This window comes from Argiope bruennichi, chromosome 10 (assembly GCF_947563725.1).
Source record: "Argiope bruennichi chromosome 10, qqArgBrue1.1, whole genome shotgun sequence".
NCBI lineage: Eukaryota > Metazoa > Arthropoda > Arachnida > Araneae > Araneidae > Argiope > Argiope bruennichi.
The window spans coordinates 97378581-97397194 of NC_079160.1; the positions used below are offsets into that span (position 1 = coordinate 97378581).

The 18614-nt window shown below is 24.5% G+C and overlaps 1 protein-coding gene across 1 annotated transcript in view; it reads right to left on the bottom strand.

The window, feature by feature from the left end:
- Nucleotides 1–18091, bottom strand: part of LOC129988039 (protein ENL-like) — a 58432-nt gene extending 40341 nt beyond the window's left edge. Inside the window, exons 1-3 of the mRNA XM_056096126.1 lie at nucleotides 17763–18091; nucleotides 13200–13377; nucleotides 9074–9294 (exon numbers count right to left, since the gene is read on the bottom strand). Coding sequence (XP_055952101.1) covers nucleotides 9074–9294; nucleotides 13200–13377; nucleotides 17763–17765 — 402 coding nt within the window. The 5' untranslated portion in view covers nucleotides 17766–18091. The remainder of the gene's footprint in view (nucleotides 1–9073; nucleotides 9295–13199; nucleotides 13378–17762) is intronic.
- Nucleotides 18092–18614: the final 523 nt, after the last annotated feature.

The following is an 18614-nucleotide window of genomic DNA, read 5'->3' on the forward strand; positions in this document are numbered from 1 at the left end:
CAATCCTTTTATTGCAACCCTAAAAGCTATCTATTATATCTTGTAGCCATGCAAGATGGCAGACTTTTAGTAATTTTTTAAAAGATAGGATGGTGCTTGGCTAGAAACTTGGCACTAATCACATCATGAAATTTTAGGAACAGCGAGTTTAAACATTACTTTAATAAAAAGTTCCACGCACAATGCCACAATTCATTTTTTTTTAATTTTTTAAACACAAAAATATGCATCTGGATCAAAACAGTTTTAAAGGCCTTATATAAGTAAGAACCATTAAATTTAATCAGCTTCTAAAAAGTTTTAATAATAATATGATCCTGATTTAGCTTGATTGTTGAACTGTTTCTGTATCAAAAGCATATAGCCATTTCCAATAATGATGCATTTTTGAAAGGATGCATTGAGAAAGAATCTCTCAGGACACTTAAGCACATTGTTTTTGGATCAACTTGAGAAGTGACACTTTGGAACACTAAATTATCTTTTAAAATTGCCAGACAAGAATGATATGATAGCAAGCTTTTTCAATAATATCTCTTTTTTCTGGTGAATCACCAAGCACCAGTTCTCTAACCTTATCGATACCTTCATCACTGATCGGAAGTAGATAATTTACCAAACCCTAAGTTATCTATCTATGAGGTTAAAAATTACGTTTTTGTCAAACAGTTGTTTTAAAAAAAAATTTGCAACATTTCAAAAGATTTTGTAGCAGAAATTTCAAGGTAAAAACAAGATTTAATTATGTTCTTTAATGTCACAGAAAAATAAAAAGAATAAAAATACTTATCTTATTAAAAACAAATTTATTTTCAGAAAATAAAATGAAATATCTGTTTATTACCAAATGTTTATGGAACTCATAAAAATGTTTGATAACACTTTGCAAGCAATATCTATCATAGATAATTTTAATTAAAGCATTCTGGATACCTTTTGATCAGAATAGTACAAATCAATTCAAAATCTATATTACTCACTACTCTAGGTGTTATAAATATCAAAAATATTAAATTTGGTTCCTGTTTTATGTTGCTAGTATCAGTGACAATTTATATTGCTCAGTTTTATCCCTCTAAATATTGCTATTTTCAATAATCAAAATTCGAGCATTGATAGTATTTTCTACACAAGGTATATAGGCTAGAAGTTTGCTTAATGATAAAATTGCATTTTTACATTGCAATTAAAATGTTGCAACACAGTTTTTAAAAAAAATTTACAAAAAAAGTCTGAATTTGGAATATCTCATCATATAAACTTAGAAATCTAAATTATATGGAACACGTGAATAAAAAAAGGCACCATTCTATTATATATCATTGAATCATGATCAGAATAACCAAAAAACTTTCATATGAAAGTAATGGTCAATCAAAAAAAATAATAATAATAATAATAATAATGAGACGAATCATTAAAAGAAAATATCAAAAACAAATTACTATTCAGTATGCAGAAACTAAATGTATGTCTGAAATTAGGACAGATACATATATTTTCATCTACATAATAACAGTCTATTATAACAGAAGTGTGAGATATTTTACAAGCATCATCAACCTGTTAAACAAACTTTTATCTAAAGAAATAAAGCTAAAGCTGCAATAGGTATTACAATTCAATACTTCCTGAAAACAGCACTTGCAAGTAATAGAAAATTTAGAACAAGCTAACAACAATTGACAATAGATCAAATCATTCTGATAATCTATCAGCCCTGCACGAAAAGGCTACAGATGAGAAATAACCTCTATGCAGAAACAGCCTAGCAATTCAATCAACATACAATTATTCTGTTCAATACTTTAACCTAAATTTTACAATCAGTCTTAACAGCTCATTTAAAAAGACACATGGTATCCTAATCAGAAATTTTTAAAAAATAAGTTGAGTTAAATAATTTTACGATTAAAAAAAGTTCTGGGAAAGTTCAAATTAAACAAACAAGCGCATATGTAAGAAAAATTACCAAGTCAGAAAAATCAAAAGTTTGTTGAACTATTCAGATTAAGAATGCTTATTTTAAAGCTGTTGTAAATGAGAAAATTCATCAAAATATAATTCTTTTAGACTTATATTTAGCATTATATTTCTGGCATAAAATATATTTCTAACAATGAAATTTAATTTTATCTACAAGACTTTTTGTAGGGAACTAAAATAATAGTAGAATTTAGTCACATTAAAACTTATCTTTACTGAACTTTTACTTTACTTTGTAACAGTGAGGTTACAAATCTGACTTAAGTTGCAATATTTTAGAGAGATATAAAAAATAATTACTACATTTTTATTGAAACCCAAAAAAATTTTCTGCCCAAAACTTTCTTTTTTATGTCCTAATAAAATCATTCCTCCTTCATCAAGCTTAAAAATTCCAAATTTTGACCATGGCATTAAATGAATTTTTCAGAATTTTCCACATGGGCATTTTATGTTTCATAGTTCAGTCAAGTAAACCCAGTATGTATTTTACGCAGTTTTTTTTAGTACGCTAAATCCAAAATTTGATAAAATATAATTTTAATGCAATTTCAGTTCAACCGTACTTAACAAGATTATATAACAAATTCCGTGTATCTAAGTCATCATGGATTTCAATAATCACATTAACATGCATATGAATGCAAAGTTAACAAATGATCAGGACTTCAATAAATTTTATTCAAAATTTGACACAAATCTACACTTTAAATGCTAAAACTCTATGATGATTTTTAGCTCTTTGTCTTTTATTGCTATTCTAAATCTAAAAATTTTCCTTTGTTTAGATTTTGTTCAAAATTTGAAAAAATCTACAGGTTTAGCATCTAGACCACATCATCATTGGTTTAACTCAAAGCATTTTTAAATTATCATATTCGTGAATAAACTAAATGACATAATTTGAAAAAATGTTTTTTTTTTTTTTTTTTTTTAAATTCAGTACAGCTTAAACTAAGAACATTTACCAAAACCTGAAAATCAAATTTTTTGACAATAACATTTCCCCCCTTCTATACTTTATATAAGAAAACAAAAAAAGAGCAACTATTTAAAAAAAGATTCAATATACATAGCACAGAAATATAATTTACCTCTTTTCTTTATAGATATATTTGTGGTAAGCATTCTGCCAGAATAAACACATTATTATTCTTTAGAAAACCATCTAGCATGATCAAAAAATCAATTCAGGAGAGCAGAAAACTGATAGCAGCAATTATTGCATTTAAAAAATTTTTTATTAGTATATTTCAAAAAAGTTTTTAGTTTATGTTTAACGAAAGAAAAAGAAAATATTTTATGTAAAACTTCAATTAAAGTTTTTATTCATTCCACCTCCCCCAACTCCACAAAACATTAAATCTGATCTCATCACATTTAAAATCCTATTTTAAATTACAATAAATGCTTTTAAGAATTTTTTTTTTTTATCTCACTGACAAATATTCAGAATTGATACATCTTCTATTTGTTTGTACTAAGATAATCAGAAATAAGCTTTTCATATTCCAGAGCGAATATGAACTTAACTCAATATTCAAAGCTAAGAGAGCATCTAAAGTATAAACTGCTATTTGATAAATGCTAGCAAGCAGGTATGAAAAGCACAACCTACAAAAAAGGCTTTTCTATAGTATTTATATTTGTTTCTACTTTTCATAATAAGTCAGTAACTTTGTAATATACATAAATGATTAAGAAATTTTGGCTTTTATTAAGAAACTCTTTATTTCATAAAATAATCATTTGCAGCATTCAATTCTTTTTCAATTCAAAATACTTATTTTCTTATGAAATTTTGAAAATTATTAAACAATAATAATAAATAAACAAGAATGAGTGCTGGATAAAATTTAGGCAGAAAATTGCTGATTTAATATTTGATTAATTTCAGAACCGAGAAGTTGCCCAAAAAATCTTTGCTAAAATTAAGAATTTTTTCAGTATATATCAAAGGAATGTAACTAAATAAAATGTTCACTTATCTAAAAATGCAATTAACATTCAGCTTTTAGCAGAACAGATACTGCAATTTATCCTTTACTACAAATTATATACCTCTATTAAATATTACTAGAACTAAATTATCATTAAACATTTCATCAAATGAAAAAAAAAATCCATTTGAAATCAATTAGAAATTATTCTTCATACATCATATTATCTATCAAAAGTTCCTCATGAATTTGTTTCCATTTAATATTTTAATCATATTATGCTATTGATTTAACTTACAAAGCAAAAGAATTTAAAAATAAAACTATATGACAAAAAGCAAGATAAAAATTCTTTAAGAAGAAACAGAAAGAAGAAATTATTAAAAAACACATTGATCGAAGAAGTCGGTACACCTAGAAAGTACTTCTAATAATATTTTTTTATTTCAGAAAAACATCTTCAAAACTATTTTGACTACTGTATTTCAAAACAATATTATTAATACTTATCATGATTTTTGTAAAAAGAAATTAAGTAATTTATAGTAATATCAGATTGAACAATAATGCAACATAAATTGAAAATGTTAAAAAAAAAAAAAAAAAAAAAATGAGCATACATAAGAAATAGAAAAAAAGGTAAAAGTCATTTAAGCGATTAATACAGTTCAACAATTTCTTTTAATGCAGTTCTTGGAATCATCATTTTAACGTTAAAAAAAACTATATAAATCTTACTAAGATCAAATATAAATTTGTTAAAAAATATTTTCTAATATGATTTACAAACTAAGTATAAGCAATTAAATCACGATTCCTTTACAGCAACTTTAAAACTGAATTTATATTTTTCATGCAGATAATATTAATTAAAAATCATTTGTCATTCTCTTACATTTGCTGTAAGTCTTTAAAGCATTTTGCATTCAGTAATGATTTTTAAATTAAAAAAATTATGAAAAATCCATTATTATCAAAATAATTTAGAAAAATTTATTATCTCTACAACCAATAAAGCAGAATGTGTGTACCTGTCTGTTTCTGTGCATGTTAGTGCTTTATAGGTAGGACCATTTGACAAACATTACAAATTAGACATGCTTTGAAAATCGGGAATATGCAACTCAGAGCGATTTAACCATTTTGAAATGTCAGATTTTTTTAACAAATAAAAAATAAAATGAATTTCTGGCATTTCTTGATTCTAAAAAGAAAAATAAAGATGAATATCACATGATATCAAAATTTTAACAATTATCTTTTTAATGACAATTTTATAGTCATGCAAACTTTCTCTGAATATGGGCAATTTTTAAATTTCTTTTAACTGATTTTTAAAAGCAGATTACATTGTTGCTCTGAAATGTAAGCCATTTTCATTGTTTCATCACAGATTACAGAAATTTAAAATAAGATAATGTTTAAAAATATAGTTAACAAGATGAATAAAAGAAAATGAAGTAAAAATACCACGGAATTCAGAAAATAGATGAACACCACATATTTATGTTTTTAATTGTGCTATGATTTTATTGGATAAGTCTCAATTACAAACTTCCATTTATATAACACAAAGAACATATGAAAGGCAATTAAAACAACATGATTTTAATATTTTATATTTTAAAGGAATCATAGTTATACATCTAAATTATTTAACTGAAATTAAACATAATTTCCCCCGTAAACCAGCTACTTACAAAAGTGACTAGTTTTAAATACTCGTAAAAAATCGTTTCACTTATTATCAATCAAATAAAAAAAAAATTCTTTAAAATATTGTTCATTCAAGTAAACAATATTTTTTTTACTTCAAATAAACAATATTTTGTTTACTTGAATACAAAATATTGTTTCCTGGGTTCCTTCCTACTGTTCGATTTTATTAGCCAATATAAGCACTTATGAAATTGAAAAAATATTTCATATGTATTTTTTCTTAATAATTCTCAAATCTTTTATTTTAATGCTTTTAAAAACTTAAATGAAATGTAAAGGAATGCAGGTTTAAAAAATTACAAGAAAATGTATATAGTAAATTATTGATTTAATGGACACAAATATAAAGATAGAATATGACTGAGCTTTATGTTTCTTCGGATTTTTTTTTCATCAACTCTTTTTGAAGCCCAAGTATAAGGAGTTTTTCTAATTTATATGGATATCAAATTGTTTACATTTACATTAGCCCCTTAACCTGGGATGGAGGATATTGGAAAGAAGTGCTCCCACAGGTTAAAAACTAACAAAAACCGATTGTTGCTACATATAAGCCAGAGCATTCACACCCGCGCTAAACCCAACACTATAAAATTACATAATAAAATTTCTTACAACATGTTGCATAATAATAAACAAAAAATACCCTTTACCTATACATGAAATTACTTTTAATTATGATTTTAAAAATTGAAGTACTTAAATTAATTCTAGATCACTGATGTAAAATATATAAGTTTAGGAAAAATATTTACATTTAATATTATAAAATACTTCCAGAATTTTGCAATATTTAATATTTCAAAGTTGTGTAAAAAAACTCAAAACATGGATTAATGCAGACAACAACGCACAATTTGCATTCATTTCTTGCTAAAGCAAGATAAACCCATAAAAAAAAACTATGTATTTTCTCATTTTTTTTTTTTTTTTTTGTCATCTTATATGCAATTGTAGGAAAGCACACCTAATATATAGGAATTCAGAATTTGCAATTATTTTAGTATATTTTACTTTAGTTTCTGGACCATGGTTTCTTGTAATAAAAAAAATTGTTCTTGCACTAAAGAAAGCAGAATTTGAAATTCTGTAAGTGAAATAGTCTTCAAACTGGTGCTTCTTAAAAAGAATATAATTATTATAAATAGTTGTGTCAAAAAAATAACTGTATTATTTAATGATCTTTACATAATACATAATAATATTAAATCACTAAGACTGACATCCTCCTAATTTCAACAGTAGCTCAGTGCACTCTAGTTTAAAATATTATTACCAGTTTTGTTCATGTTGATGCAGTTTTTTTTTTTTCTATGAAAAATAATATTATTTAAGTCTTTTGAAATGTTGGATAGTGATGCATTATTGAATCACTAAGAATGATACCTCCCATTTCTTTTTATAATCATCTACACACTTTGTTTTAAAAATTTCATTAAGAGCTTTTCAATCTTTTGTAAAGTTGATGCAGAACTTTTACAACAGAAAGTAATTCATATTAATACACTCTTCTTTTTACCATTAAAATTAATAATGCTAATTCCATCTACTTGTTCATATTTCATCTTTTCTGAATATCAGGGGCAAATTTTTCAGCATTTCTTTATGATTCTGTATATATTTGTCTCATTTTCTTTGAGAGGCATAACTAGTTCTAGGAATACAAAATATCTATTCAAATACAAATTACATCCTAACTCAATAAACCTGATATAAAAATCTTCTTGAGCATGATAAGCAACTCTTCATGATATGCCTTGTTCACAATAAAAAAAATTCTTAATAAAACATATATACATAGTCAACTTTTGATTCACACAACTTGTATATTTTTATTTCATATTTGGATTTCTTTCATGCTGTACTTTTTGAAATTTAATTACCCCTTCCAAGCAAAAAGACTTTCATAAATAGACTTATCCCCTCCCCAGGTATATGCTTATGAAGTTTTTCTTCAAAGCATATATAGGTTTATTTAATCATTTATTTATATTTTTTAAAATATAAATAAATTAAAATGTTAAAGATTAAACAATGTGTCATATCTGAGTTAAAAAGAGAACAGAAATTCTTGCATTAGTTATAAAATACATCTTTATATATATTTTTCTTATAGTGCTCATAAATATTATAAAACCCAGACATACAATTTAATAATTTTTACATCTTCAAAATAATTTGATAATGCAATGGTAAAATGCTTGGTGCCTCTATATCAAATTCAGATATTTTTTTCATTATAAATTAGTTTCTTTAATATTTTTATATCATGCTTTCATTGAAAAACAAATTTAAAAAATTCTGCTTAGCAAGAGGACTGAAATATTATTCATATCAATCAAATATGAAATTGATGTTATGAAATTCTTATATGTTGTCACTAGTACTATCATCAGAAAAGTCCAAAAATGAATTTTACAATCAAATTCAGATTGCCTACATCTTAAAAGCCTAAATTTTTATTTTCTTCAAAGATGAACCTGTAGATGATTAGTTAAATACTAACCATTTAGTTCAATCTAACAATCCATATATGTATTATATATCTTATTATGTATTATGTGTTTATTACTACTACATATGCATATGTGTACATATACATATTACTACATATGTATTATGTGTATGTATAAAATTATATAAATTTATAACATAATTAATTTTTTTAAATATAAATATTGAATCATTTTCCAAATTTGCTATGCAAAACATAAATTCAACAATTGAATTTATGAAGAATGAATTCAACAATTTATCAAATTAAACATGTGTAATCAAAAATGTGTAAACATTCTAAATAAGCAAAAAATTATTTTTACATAACTTATCAGAAACAAAATTACTATTGACTTAAAACAATTCATAATTACATAAAACATTCAGGCTTCATGTCATTCAAAATTTAACAAATATATACATTCCAATAACATAGTTTTTAATATGTATCAAATTCTTAGATTTTAAATTCAAAAGAATTGGCAAACAGGTTCCATTTTTCAACTAGGAAGCATTTCAGTATAAGAACTAAAATAGAGTAGATTTAAGCATTCTCTTCAAGCATTAGTTTGGTTTTAAAATAGTTTTCGGAAGAAAAAAATAAAAGGTTTACATAGATATTAAAAAAAAAAAAAAAAAAAAAAATGTTTTCAAAACAACTATTGAGAATATAATTTTTAAATGTACAAGAAAAGAAATATTTCATGATCTGGAAAAGCACTATACAAATAACAAAATGAAAATGAAGAAAAGAAATCAATTTATAGATACTTTAATATGACAAATACAAATGCTAAAAATAAATTTATTAAAAGAAGATTTAAAGAAAGAATAAAACAATTAAATATTCATGAAAAATTCCTCACATGGAATTAAAATATATAAGTATGTCATTGTCTTCACATAAAATATATATAAAAAGAAAAACTTACTCCACCACCTAGCAGAAGCTTCTTTCTGAATTCTTCAACAGGATTCTGAAAGGTAAGCTTTTCCAGTCTAATATTGCTAACTTTTTCCCCAACTCTAAGATACAGGTCATAGATATAGCTCACTTTTTTAGGTTCCTCTTTAGTTCTAAAATATACATCTATGGGCATAGTAAATCCAGCATAGCCAGATTCACTAACTTGGAAAGGTGGTTCTTTTTTAACTGAAAAAAAAAATAATAATAAAATTGTACACCTTAAATCCCAAAAATCTCTTAGCATGAAAGATAATCATAGCATAACAAAAACCAGAATACAATATTTCCAAAATAAATTAAAGTTATCAAATTTGGTAGAAATATTACATTGGAGAATGGATACGAGCACATAAAAATGATTTTGTGAAATAAATACAGATTAAGCAAGCTTTCTGCATTCTTTCCCATTATTTCAAGAAATATTACTGCAGAAAAAAATATATTAAATTGTTTGATATATTTCCCTTAACTTTAAAAATATTTAAACATAATTTGTAATTATATTTGTCCACCACTGTAATGAAATTCAAACTCTTTTCATCTTTCAATTAATTGCATAATTTGTCTTTTGCTCAATTAGCAAGCTTTTTTTAAAGCATTTTTTAAAAATATTTTTATTAATATTTTGAAGTTTCACCTTTCCACAGGATTGCTATTCCTTCTTATATGTACAAAAATATCTTGTTAAATTAATAACCTGCTTTCTCATTAAATTGCATTGAAATATTTTATAACCGAGACTTTTTTAAGATCTGAAGTAAATTACAAAACATAATCAGCATTGCAATCCCAATTACAATTTATTCTACTAATCATATAAACATATGTCTCATAGGCAGATTAAGAAAAATTCTTAGTAAAAGGAATCTTATTTTTCCATATTTAGCAATATAACTGAAATCTACTCAAAAGTTAAAATAGAAATGCTTTTATCTAATTGAAATTTAATGGCACAAAATGGCATTTTATAAGCCACAATAAGAAAGGTTTATAAGCACACACACACACACACAAAAAAAAGCTTTTGAAATAGAACTACTAAATATCTATTATAATTTGACAATGCGAAAAAAGAATCAATCATCTTAGCAAAGTAAAAAAGATTCAAAAGAATACAATCAATTTTTGCAAATAAATTGTTCAATACGATAACTATGATTATAAAAAAAAGGGGAATGTATGCCTGCCTCCATGTGTGTGTGTATATATGTCTGTGAGGATGCTACAAAACACAAACAATTGGATAAAAAAAATTATCAAACCTATCATAAATGTACCTGAAGGTGGGATAATGTATACCTAGGACAAATGTGAATAAACATTCTTATTGTACTTTTAATGAACATTTTTTATAATTAAAATTTCAGCAAAGTTTTTAAATCTTCAGTAATAATTTCTGGAAATAATCCTGCATAAAACAGATCTCATGCAACAATATTAGTTTAGAATTTCAAGCTTGTTAGAAAATTATTTTTTCAATCCAACAAACAAATCTTATTTTAATTCTAAATTTTTTTAAAAAAATTGTAACAATGTTTTATTACTAAAATAAATTTTAAAATCATTTTTAATGTTTACTAAATATTTTGATAACAACGGGTTTGCATGGTTCAGAATACTTACTGTATTTATTTTTAAACATTAGATTGCGATAGACATGTAACCATGTTACTTGATTAGCTTTGCATCTGTTATTTCTGTGCTCTAAACATGATCATCTACTCTTTTAAAGTCACATTAGTATAAAAACTACATGTAACATTTAATTGTTCATTATGTTATATGTTCAGTAACATCTTTCACACGCATAGCATACAGATTCAAATATCAAAATTATATGACATATTTTCTCGTATTATAAGAGCACACTTAACAGCATATTAATAATAACATGCTAATAAAAAATTACTAACAAATATTCTAAATCTCTCAATTTATATATATTTGCAATAAATAATAAATATATTCTGCATAAAACATGAAGAAATAATATAAGCATAATAATTTAAAAAACGAAAAATTTGTCTGTTAGTTTTCAATAAATGGAAATATTTGTTAAAAAGACTGAAAACATTTAAATTTCACTACAACAAATTAAAGTATTGCTATAAATTCTGAACATAAATATTAAAAGATTGTAAAAATTCAAAGAAAAAATGCACAACAATTAGGTATCATCAAGAAGATAATTATTCAAAATTTAAGATTGCATAAAGAATAATTTTTGTGTGGTCATATTTCCAGGATTTTACCAAAGAAAAATGCTAAAATTTTGCTTAAACAATCACTTCTAAATACACATACTACTTTCCAAAGTACATACAGTGGCTCAAAAAATTGGAAGTACACCTTACTTTTATTTCATAAATCCGACTTTCAATATAAATAACACATTACCGGGAAGTGCAAACATGATTTTATTTTTACACATAACAAATGGTTTAATTTAGAGTAAAAATAAAGAAAAATCAACGAAAAATTTCTAAATTGAAAATTTTCAGAAGCATTTTAAATAAACCTACGTAGAATTTTGCCTCAAAAAATTGAGAATACACCAATGAAATTTTTGCAATATCACGCATAGAAACTAAGTGCCATGTATTTCTACTTATAATAGTGCAATAAAATTTTTATTTGATAGGCAATAAAAAGAAAAACCTTTTAACAATATTAAGCAAATTTATGAAACACAGACATTGTTTCCAGTAATGAATGTTTGTTTTCATATATTTTTAATGAGCACATTTTAATTCCATTTGTTACTGAATAGGTAGAATTTTAAATGTTAACACAATTTAGGCAAGATCACAGAAATATAAATAGTGACATTTAAAGCATAAACATTTCAACATCAGCCAATAAAAAAGACAGGAAAAGTCCATAAATGATCTGAAATTAAATGTTATTCATAAGAGTTTCAGGATTAAATATGTGTTCAATCAACAGAGAAAAACTTTTAACAATAATAAACACACTTGAGACCATCAATGTTTCATGCAAACCAAAAACGTTACTAGTATGTTTTTCAAACTGATAGTAATTTTAAATAAAGATATTCAGTTAAAATATAGCTTTATATCTTTAAATTTAGCTCAATGGCTGCATATCAATCGAAGGCAGTGCCCATGAACTATAAATGACAGCAGATTATAATAAACTTCATTTCTATATACATGAAAGAAATATTAAAATTTCAGTGATTTCAAATTGTCAACATCATCCGATTTTTAAAATAATTAAAAACTCCTGTTTGTGTTTGTAAGTAATTTATAAACAAATGTGTTACAAACGGAGCTTTAAATACAAAAGATACAATGCTGAATTCATTTTTTATTTCAAAAGCTGTGTAAATCATAACTCCATATGAATGATCATACAATGATAAAATTCAATGACTGCTCACTCAAAATGCTGTATATTATGACATAAGCAAAACTGAATGTTTGATTTTTAAAGTATCAATACACAGACGGCATTATTTAGATTATTATATTGAAAGCATTATTTTAGAAAATGAAACATCTATTACATGCTTATTTGTAAGCCTAATTTACAAAAAGCATTAATAACTTTATGTTGAAAAAAGCAGATGACATTTCTCATATAATTTAATACAAGCTTAAATGTAGTACTGCTTTAAAATACTTTGAAGAGGAGAAAGATATATATCTAGAATATGTTTTTTTTTTTTTTTTTTTTTTTTGTAAAAGTGAGGTTTACACAATTACAAAAAGCACAGCACAATAATAAAAATTAGTTATAATAAAGCACAATGCTAAATTAGTTATAATTCTTTCAAGATTGAGTAAAAAATAATTCATCACAAGATTAAAATGTTTTTTAGTAAATAATCCTTTTAATAGCAGAATAGATTAACATTTCATTAAAAATTTTCAATTTATTGTTTGAAGTAAAACTTTTTTATTAAATCATAATTTTTTTCAAAATGATAAAATAATAAAACATAACTTTTCCTCCCACTGTAAAATTAATGACCAATTGGGAAATACATAAAGTTTCATAGAATATAAAAGCATAAACATAAATATGCATGAATTGTTTTTAATCTACAGCAAAAAGAAATTATTTACCTCTCTTAGGCTTAGGGAAACTATCATGCAAGTGGAAAACCACTTTTTCAATAAAATATTCAATTGCACAGTCATTAGGTCCACGGACAAAAACTTTCCAATCATGTGTGTAACCTTCTTTAGTGGGCCTGTCTTTTTCTATGGCTGTATGGCCAAGCTGTAGTTGCACTACTACACTCTGAAAAATTAAAATTAAAAGAGCATAAGTAAAACAAAGTATATATGTATGTTTATTTTAAAATTTTAATAAATTTACAATACATATATTGGTAATTACAGAAATTTTAATTAACGAAAAAATCTCTTAAACATTACAATAGGTAAATTATAGAAATTTGTAAATTTATAATATTACATTTCAAGGTGTACAGAATCTATAAATAACTTGTTAACTTACAGAAACTAAATAATTTATTGGATAATTCGTAATTATATGTTTTACTTTTTAAATTAGACATTTTCAACTTAGATACTCAATTAGATACTTTGTATCACAATAAGTGGGATCTTATTTTTTAGACAGAATTTGTTAAGTACATGGTTTCCATTAACAATTTAGAAGAGAATTTATCATTATGATTATACAAACACAATGCCTTTCTGAAGAAACTAAAACTGCAGTATTATTAGTCACAAAAATAAAAGTTCAAATTATTTTGAGTATCTTACAGAATATTCAGGCCAAATTGGTATATACGGTTTTGATGTCATAACATAAATTCTGGACAGTAAAACATTTAATTATTACTTTGATAGTCAAAGTTTGAATATGATCACAATCAACTGAATATATTACCAAAGAAATCCTTACCTAACACATTATATTTCACTAAGCACAGTAACAATGAAATTAATAATATTTGCAACAATTTGCATAAAAATAATTTCTTAAATGTACCGGCAGCCTTAGCAACTGTAGCCTTAGTGCAGCTATTAAAAATCTATTATTTTTATTTCAGTTAATATTTCCTTAGTTCTGTTACAATCAATTTTTAATGCAAGCACAACATCAGCTTCTGCAGAGCTTCCTATACCAGATAGTTTTTTTTTTTGTATGGAAGATGTCTTTATAATTTTCTAGTACTTTATTTAAAATTCGACAGTAATGAGTGGATATCAATACTAAGAAAAATATTTCTGTACAAACTTAAAATAATGATGCGCTATGTTGTAACCCTCAAGAGAAAAATTTTAAAAAGTGAGCCACAAGGAATGAAAATTACACTAGGATTTTATTATCTTAAGTATCTAATCACCATGAACTAGCAGCAGACTGTTTGAAATAAACTTTTAAATCACACAAGCTGAAAATGAGAAGTTTTTAGAATAAATAAATAGTTCTCAACATTAAAAACTAGCTGAATCTCCAATGATATAAATATTAATCAATTAGTGATACAGATTAGTGATTATTGACTTAAAACCTTTACATGCAAAATAGAATTATGATATTATTTGTTATAAATACATGTTTAAGCAAATTATAACACATAAATGAACAGTAAATTAATATAATGCTATTACAATGGTAATTTTGCAGATTTTGTTCTTTTCCTGGAAATATGCAAATCCACAACATTTTTATACAATTCAGAATTAAACATATCTATCTAGGACAAACTAAATTCCTGACAATCATTTAAATAATTCACTGACATGAAAAATAATTCAGAAATAATAAAATGATGCTTAAAACCATGCAGACCCAAAGACAAATCTATCAACCATAGACTGAAAAATGTTTTTATAGCAGAAGTGTCAATTGTAATTGTTGACCAAAAAAGTATCTGAAACACTGTCATCTCTTTTATGTTTTGTTGAAAAAAGAGAAATATGTTTGGAAAAGACTCCATAATAATAAAATCGGTATCATTAATAAAGTAAGCATTAGAATTTTAAAGTAGGATTAATACTATTTTTCATACAAAAATATTTTTAGAAGTTATGGCCAAATTTCATTTTATTTGTAAAAGAAATATTGTTGGGGGGAAAAATGCTCTGGGTTGCACATTTCCATTCATCGAAACATATATGTGTTAAAGTGGGTAAATAGGTCAAACTGCAGCCTTGTAAATTATTGAAAGACAGATAAATAGATGACAGTGCCCAATTTTAACCCACCTTTGCAAGGTTATTTAAAATAAACGTAATGGCATTTGAGCATGATAATTTATAAACATTATCACATTCCTTAAATATTTTGTATTGAAGGAAAAAAAATAAAAGCTATAAAAATACATTAATTACATTAATCTTTTAAATAGGTTCATAAATATATTTATTTTTTAAATTATTTAATAGCATTTTTACATTTTACAGAATAAGATAGAATATATAGCACATTCAAAATGTATCATATTAAAAATTTTAATATTTATTAATGAAACATTTTTTTAAAATAAATAAAGCCTTAATTTTTTGAATAAAAGAATTGTATGTAGCCAATAGGAATCAGATATAATAGTTGCAAATAAAACAATAAAAATATGAAGGTCTGAAAGAAAACATCGCATATTAGTTGAATATAGCGCATAAATAATCTAAACTACTTTTACAGGAATTTGATTCAGAAAAGAAATAATCCAACACAATTCATAAAATAGATTTTAAATGAATAAAAAAACAGCAATATTGGTTACAATGAGCAAGTGAATTACTTAATTCTTGCAATATTTCTTAATAGAAACATAGAATAATTATATGAGATTTTTATTAATTTTTAACTTCTAGTTTATTTATAATATGATTAATGATGAAAAAAAAAATTTTAGATATTAAAAGTTTTCTATAGAATTTCGATGTTTAACAACTATGAAAGGAATGTCATACTTTTAAAAACAACTCAAACAAAACTAAAATTGATAATCCAATACAATTTGATCATTATGTTAAAACAACAGAAGGTATTGCTAGCAAAGAATAAAATATCATTTATATTATATTCAACTCAAAATTTCTGGGCCCGTAAATCATAAACTTAGTAATAAGTATGAATGCGTTTAAATGAACTCTGAAAAATTGAATGATGTCTTTGCTCAATTTACAACACTTGCACTACACATTTTCAAAAAGTAAATACTATAAAAATTTGAAAGATATTTTGCTATAATTAAGTAAAACAATGCTTAGAAAATGAGAACCTATTTACTGATTAGAAAGTACAAATTTAAGCTCTTATAATAGCAATCATATTGAAAATAAATAAACAGAAACAAAAATATTGCTATTGTTTGGCAAAAAAAAAAAAAAAAAATAGTGCTATTATTTTCGATTATTTTTTTTAAATGAATGATATTAATAAAAAAAAAGACCTATAATTGTATTACCATTAATTGCACTTTTAACAAATCTATATAAAATACAATAGAATTTTTTTTTCATAGATGTTCTAATTTTTTCTGACAGTTGTGTTTCACATTATTTTAGAAACCTGACATTGTTTTTGTAGTATAACAGTATTAATATCAAAATAATTATTTCTGTATTGTGATCTTCTAAACATTTCTTTAGCATTGTTTATATTTTATATTTATACAACAACACAATTTGTGAAAAGCCTGCTAAAAAGATTAACAAATGATGTTGAAAGTATTTTTAATAACAGTTTTTTAGAGGAAAAAATGTATAAACATATTTTAGCAATGAATAGTATGAAGGATAATCCTATTTAACATTTTTACTGCATCTAAACACAAAGCTAACCAACATCTTATTCAAAACAGTCTGATGAATAGAGCTTAGGAACAAATCACAAGACATCAAAGAAACAACATTATACTATACAAAAAAAGTATTTAAAAACTATTTAATAAATAATTTATGCAAAAGATAGTTAAAATTTGAAATCAACTTCAGAAGCCATAAAATATGGCAAAACAAAGATTTTTATTGCATCACCTAATCAATCAAAAGTTATACGGCATAAAGTGATTTCAGAATTTAATTTTTATAAGGAATACAACTAAACGTGATATTTTACCCAAATGCAATCATAGCTGATGATCAAATTTACAAATATAAAATTTATATTATTGCTATAGCCATTCAAAACAAATTAAATCATATTGAAATGTTTCTATAATTATTAGATTGGGAATTATTAGATTTTATTAATAGTTAATATATCGTAATAGTCCAGTAATTATGACTGACAGTCAGACATACAACAAACATGAAATAAATTAGAAATAAAATGAATTTAATAGCTTAACTTTTATTTTAGTATTTAAAAAATTAAACAGCATTAAGTTCATTACATATTGGACAAAAAATAATCTACTACTGCAGAAAAGGAAATGATAAACACTAAAAAGAAGAAATACGTCGAAGATTTTTCTTTGCTGTAACTTTTTAAAAATAACTCTCGGTACTGTTTAATCAATTTTTGAACTTAACGGTCAGAAATTGATACTGAAAGACACTGTACTTGAATAAGAATATATCAAATACATTATACTCAAGATATTTATCAAAACAAAACAAGAAAATTTTTTGATAATTATAAATCTCAAATTAGCATCAAATATAAACACGCAATTTCCTCATAGAAAAAGTACATCTTACCATGTTGACATTATAACCATCTGATAATAAAAACTTTTATTGCACTCCAAAAATGAGTTTTATTCAAATGATTTTCCTTGTGAAGATCATAGTTTCTTTTTTGCCAGTAAGATGCGATAGAATGTCTTATACAACTCGAGTTCCGTAGCAATCTTGTGAAGATTTTTCTTATTAACTCAAAAACGCATGGATAACGCTCGTATCCGTGAGAATCGATATGAAAAATAAAGTTTGAAGACTCAAAATCCTACAACTTCAAAAATAGCAAAATAAAATTAATTGTGTCATTCCACAAAAGTTTTAGACATTTCATAAATCGAACCTGAAAAATACTTTGGCGGTGTAAAATTATGTTGCCATTATTAAAAAAATGTCAACAAAACAATACATCAAAAAAATTTCCTCTTCTTCGTTTTCGATATGCCTTAACTTGACGGCTGACTAAATTAGGCTTCTGAAATAGTTGGAAAAGGAAATTTCAATGCTATGTCGTTTGTCATCTCTAAAAGTTATATTTTCCTATAATATATACTCATTTTATTAAGACTTAATAGCATGAATGTCACTATGATTTAATTTGGGTACTAAAAAAATGATATTCAATAAGGAGAGCAAAACTTTATTCGTTTAAATACAAAACTTTATTTATTGCCAAATATTTTATCCATTGAGTAGTATTATATCCAGATTTTATCCTAATAAACAAAAATACTTAAGTTTATCGACTTCATAATGCTACAGAAGTAATAATAATAATAATAAATATAATCTCCCTAAAGAAAAACTTAAAAACATATTAACTTTTATTATTCATGAATATGTATTTTGATAAGATTTTATTCCCTAATATTC